Here is a 6000-nt window from a genome sequence, read left to right as displayed (position 1 = left end):
ATTCTTGTCATCAAGAGTTAGGTTTTAAGTTATCACATTTTCTTTTAAGATTTGAGATGTCCCGCTGGACAAGATTAAGAAAAACATGCTTTGCAGCTATATAAGAAAAATGTCTTTATTCAAAGGAGGTGCATACTGAAGTATTTTAGGAGTGAAATGTCATTATGTCTCTATTTTAATTTATTTTCAGATCATTTAGGAAAAAATTGTGATACACGCAGAGTGAGAATGTATGCAAATGCGGTGAAATGTTAACAAAGGAAAAAAAACAGCACTCCTCTCTTATTTAATAAAATGCTTTAATTATTGAAAAAATATATGTTCATTTATTTAAATGCGTTTATCAAAATAATTTGAAGATATCTTGAATTGTTCTTTATATTATTTGCCATCTTTCCCCAAAAAGGTATTAACATGTTAATAAATTTATAGTTTACTTTTGAACATCATACATTTAGTCTAATGGTAGTAATACTTCCTAAGCCACAGATCCTACATTTTATTTCCATATTAAAATTAACGTAAAGTGTCTCTGATATGTAAGGTGCTGGTATTTCTTAATTTCACCTCTGCCTTTTCCTTGGCGTGTGAATCAGAGCTGTTTGAAACTTTTTTTTCCAATAGATACTAAATAACTCTAAATTTCAGTAATATTTATGGTTTTCTTTCAACACTATTCTCAGTAAGCATATTTTGAAAGTATGTATTAATATCTCTATCTATCCCCCAAAACACAGCTCTCCTTCTGTTCTCTTGATCTAATTTGTTACTAACTTTTTAGAAATTTCTAGGCTAAGTATTTTTGCTTTTAGCTTCAAGCATTTTACTGTACCTTACAATTCTTTTGAGAATTTGAATAATTTCATCTTACTGTTTATACTGCTACCTTGAAGGTGTACCAGCCTTTTGCACTGGCAGTGATATCCTCTGAGACAGATGGCCTCAGTTACAATAACGTAATTCTAGAATTGTATTATAATTCATATCGTGGTAAAACAAGATAATTTCATGCTTATTGCCAGAACTATAGCTGTTGAAAATAAAATCCCACCTAGGATTCATTTCATGCAATGGGACAAATGTACAAAATTGTGTTGATAAATACTGCATGTAATTATGTAACCTTGACATCTCTGTTTGTGTACGGTTCTGTCATCCTATTTAGTGTGGTGAGCCAGCTCTGTGGCAGTCATTGGCAGGAGTGATGGTAATGACTTGGATGTTGTTGATGTCCACCAAGCTTCCAGCACAGTTACTCTAGACAGTACCTTGATACGGCTCTTCATTAGGAATCTTAGACCAACATTTGATAGTAAAAGTAAACTAAATTAAAGAATGGTGTGAAATTTAAATTACCTTTATTAGGAAACAGAATACCATGGTGGTAGAGAGAATGAATTGTAGGGTCATACGTAGCTGGATGAGAATACCAGAACTTCCACATATGAGCTGGTGTTGAGTTTCTTCAATAGTAAATCTTGGCATTATTTTGTTTATTTATTCAAGAATGCATTCATTCATTCATTCAGTCAGTCAGTGTGTGTTGAGCTGGTTAGCGGGCACAGTTCTAGGCACTGAGGTTAAAGAAGTGAATTAGAAGGACCAAGTTCCTGACCTCAAGGGGCTTGTGTTCTGTTGGGGAGACAGAAAGCAAGCAAAAATTGGGTACATGATGTAACGTCAGATAGCAATGAGTCCTGTGAAAAAATATTAAAGAACAATCTGGGTCAAGTGACTAGGATAGGAAGGTGGTATTGCAGGCAGGGAATTTAGAAAAGGATTCTTGGAGGAGGTGACATATGGAGGAAGGGAGGGAGGAAGCCATGCAGTTGATTGGTGACAAAAGTTCCATGTAGAGGGAACAATGAGTCCAAAGCCTGAATGGGTGTTTTTGTGAAGGGGGAATGAAAATTTGTAAACTCAGCACATAATTAAGTGCTCATCAGATGTTAGATAATATTTTAAGATAAGAAATTTGGATAATTCCATAATTATGTGTGTTCTTTGCTCTAATATACATCTTCCTTTTCATTTTGATCATTTTCCTTCTTTTGAATTCTACATGAATTTTCCTGTTCTCAGACCCTTCAGGTTGCCCTCTTTTTAATCTCTAGTGAGTTAAACCCTGCTTGCAGTACTCAGATGCTACTGCTGTTAGAGGTCCTCTTTTCTTGGTTTTTGCCCTTTTGCTCAGCATTTGTATACTGTGAGCTATGTCAGATTGATTTTGTTGCTAGGGGTTGAGCAAGTGCCCTCTCTAGGCAGGAGATCCACAACTTCTCCATGATAATAATAATGGTGATGTACCTGCCCTGTGGTGACCTGTTGTTCTGTGTGTGTGTGTGTGTGTGTATGTGTGTGTGTGTGTGTGTGTGTGTGTGTGTGTATGTAGGGGGGAGAGGTGATAAAAATGGTGCCAAGATGCCATTTGGAAGATGGTACTTCCAAGAAACTCAGAAAATACAATTAGTTCCCATCCCATCAGCTCCATTTCCCACCATGGTTTCTACTTTACACTTCCCCTGATGCTCCCAGAAATCAGCAAAGTAACCATCTACCTGCGTCTCTGGCTGTGAATCACTACTAGAGCATGACCCACTTTTGTTGTATTTCTTTCTGTCTTGTTTGGCTGTACAGCGCTTATTCCTCATTTTATCTGTGTGGATCCAGTCAGAGAGAAAAAAATACACTAAGTTGAACAAGGAAAGCTTATATAAAGATTGTTTTCAATGTAATAGGTTATTGGAGTAATGAAGGATTGGCTAGTAAGAAGGAATGATGTATTAGTCTGCTCAGGCTGCCATAACAAAATACCAGAGACTGGGTGGCTTATACAACAGAAATTTACAGTTCTGGAGGCTGAGAAATTCAAGATCAAGGTGCTGGCTGATTTGGTTTCTGGTGAGGGCCCTCTTTCCTGCTTATAGACGGCCACCTTCTAGCTGTGTGCTCACATGGCATCTTCTTTATAAGTAATCAGAAGGAGAAAGAGAAAGGTTGCAAGCTCTGGTGTCTCTTCTTATAAGAGCACTACTCTCTTCATAAGTGTTCTGCCCTCATGACCTCATATAAACCTAATTATCTCCCAAAGGCCCCTCCTCCAAATAGCATTACATTCAGGATTAAGCCTTCAGCATATGAATTTTAGGAGGACACAAACGTTCCGTCTGTAACAAAAGATAGCTGTAAAGAATAGAGGGATGGCCGCCATTACCCCTAGCTGAGAGCACCCAAAGAAAAGCTCCCATCTTCCCATTCCCAGAGTGAGAGCCAAACCTTACTGGGAAAATTCATGGCTTACTGAATGGCAGAAGTCACTGAGGTGGCACACTGGTAGAACTGGTTGGAAGTCTGCCCTCTGCAATTGGACAGGGACTTGCCTTCTAAGGTACCTATCTGGGAAAGCTGTTCATGAGAAGGTGTCTCACCTGAGGATCTCCTAAAAAATTACCAAGCTGCTACCGTGTACTGCAGGACCAGGGTCCTGGAGAAGCACCCACTGCAGGAGCCACGTTCTGGAAAAGCCTTGCACACTGCAGGAGCCTTCCAAGCAAGCATGCTGGAACCAGGGAGCAAACCCTTTCCTTTGAAATCTCTCTTCAGAACACTTTACTAACAAAGCGTCAGTGCCAGCTAGCAAAGGAAAACTATTTCTCAGGTCCAGATCCATTTTCAAAGAACAGGCAAACATGTGGATTTAGAATGAGAAGGCCGTAAGCCAATAACCATCACACTGATTTAAACTAAGAATAAATATCAGCAGAAGCAAACTAAGTGTTGAATATATTGTTTGTTAGTAGGATAAATTACTTTTCAGTGCCCTTCTGAGTTTTATCCATTGCTGCATAGTCTGTGCCTAGAGAAGAATCTTGTCCAGTATAGATGCTCAATAAATATTGTTGAATGAATAAATGAATGAATGAACTAATTGCTTCCATTTTCCTCTAATGTTTTTTCTTTCTCTCTTTCTCTGTCTTTTTAAACTACAGCTGATGGATGCACAGATTGGTCTGTCGATATCAAGAAATACCAAGTTTTGGTGGGAGAGCCTGTTCGAATCAAATGTGCACTCTTTTATGGTTATATCAGAGCCAATTACTCCCTAGCCCAAAGTGCTGGCCTCAGTTTGATGTGGTACAAAAGCTCTGGCCCCGGAGACTTTGAAGAGCCAATAGCCTTTGATGGAAGTAGAATGAGCAAGGAAGAGGACTCCATTTGGTTCCGGCCAACATTGCTGCAGGACAGTGGTCTTTACGCCTGTGTCATCAGGTATCCTCTTAATTTTGTTACTGTTGAATCAATTATATCACATGTTGCTTTCTTATACCTAAGTTTTGCTGCTATCTCTTTCACCTCAAGGTATGGTCTCAATATTTGTGTGTGTTGCTGCTTTCTAAAATTTAGAATCTAAATCATAAAAAGATGGCATTGGAATTTATATTGGGACATTATCTCTGGCTTATGGAGAAAAGAGATACCATCTGGGTATCTACTTATGTTGCCAGAAATTACTAAAGACTATGAAATAAAATTTATAGAGGAGGTGAAATGTTGCAAATAAAATGTAAGCAAAGACTTGCAGAAAGGATGCATAGTTTATTGCTAAATGGGTTGTAACATTTTGTTATTGCCCTTCACAGACAGATAGAGCACAGATACCTCTGGTTCAAACACATCTGCAAAGATGATTTAGGTAACGTGCATGTGCACAGGAAGAGGAAAGCAGCCTTGCCATGTTAGGGAATGCGAAGGCTATGTTCCAGATCACTTTATTGACTAAAAATGCTGAGTCAATACAAAAATATTTTGGGTCCCTCAGGGCCAATGCAAAAGTTAATAACAAAGCCTGTCACACATCTACATATCTTCGTCTGCTTTTGGAAGAGATATATGTACTTTGCTTAATGATAATGCGTTAAGACAACATCCATGTATCACATTAGCAGTTAAAAGTCTCAGTTTAAGCATTTAGCCCTTCATGGACTGTGAATGACTATGGATGTCATTAGACTATAAGAACATTGGCAAAGCAGGGTATAGGCATATAGAGGGTGTGTTTAAATCTATTTCTTTGTGTCCCTATTTCGACTTATATATAAAGCCAAATCTAAAGCAGTTGATTCTCAATTTGGAGAAAGTCTCAGAATCACCTAGTGTCTTTTTCAAATCAGAATTCGACTTCCACTTCTGAAATTCTCATTAGCAGCTATTACTCCTCTATTATAAGGTTTGTGTCTCCTGCTCATCATCAACCTATAAGAATAACATTTATGGAGGGTTATGGCTACAAGTGTGTTAGGATGTTAAAATAGGTCAGAGCCAGATGAAAGTTAAACATAACTTTATCTTTTTAACGCTGACAACATATAAATCAGAGCTCATTTTGGAAAATACAAATGAATGCAAATAAAGTTCTGCTTGGGAAAGATGTGGAATGAATTATAAAAGAACAGATGCACTATTCCTTTGCCAACTCTTGTTCTTTCCCTTAAAAAAGGGAACCCATCCCTTTTATGTTTAAACATAACTCTTAATAGAAGTAAAGTTTTTGTAGGTGCATTGATAAATAATTGCCATACTAATATAGTTAGAGAGTACCGTTTGAACTGGCTATTCTTACTTGACAAATAGTTATTAGATTTAATTTCATATCTGCTGCATTTCTTTTAAAAACATTATTTCTGATTGTTGATGCATGTGTAGGAGGTGATTCTTCAAGATAGGCAAATGTATGTCCTCATTTATCTGAGATTAGAATTGAGCTGAATGTCCATAGTCTAACACTTAATTTCATTATTTATTGTTGATGGGAAAATAAGGTTGTGTTTATGTTAGTAATCTGAATTTCTGAAGCACTGAAGTTGCAATTCTTTGATGTGTTTAAATATACACAGTGATCCAATGCTCTGAGAAATTGCGTTAAAATGTCTCTGAATTTATGGTTGCAGTAATGAATGAAGGTCACAAAATTTCAAGAATAGTGACATTTGCCATATGTTC

The 6000-nt window shown here is 37.3% G+C and overlaps 1 protein-coding gene across 1 annotated transcript in view; it reads left to right on the top strand.

Annotated features, from left to right (window-relative positions):
* The first annotated feature begins 3992 nt into the window (after positions 1 to 3992).
* Positions 3993 to 6000, top strand: part of IL1RAPL1 (interleukin 1 receptor accessory protein like 1) — a 671741-nt gene continuing 669733 nt past the window's right edge. Inside the window, exon 1 of the mRNA XM_007449480.1 lies at positions 3993 to 4269. Coding sequence (XP_007449542.1) covers positions 4130 to 4269 — 140 coding nt within the window. The 5' untranslated portion in view covers positions 3993 to 4129. The remainder of the gene's footprint in view (positions 4270 to 6000) is intronic.

This window comes from Lipotes vexillifer, unplaced genomic scaffold (genome assembly GCF_000442215.2).
Source record: "Lipotes vexillifer unplaced genomic scaffold, Lipotes_vexillifer_v1.1 scaffold784, whole genome shotgun sequence".
Taxonomy (NCBI): domain Eukaryota; kingdom Metazoa; phylum Chordata; class Mammalia; order Artiodactyla; family Lipotidae; genus Lipotes; species Lipotes vexillifer.
Note: the sequence above shows the minus strand (reverse complement) of the source record. Positions and strands in the feature narration are given on the sequence as shown.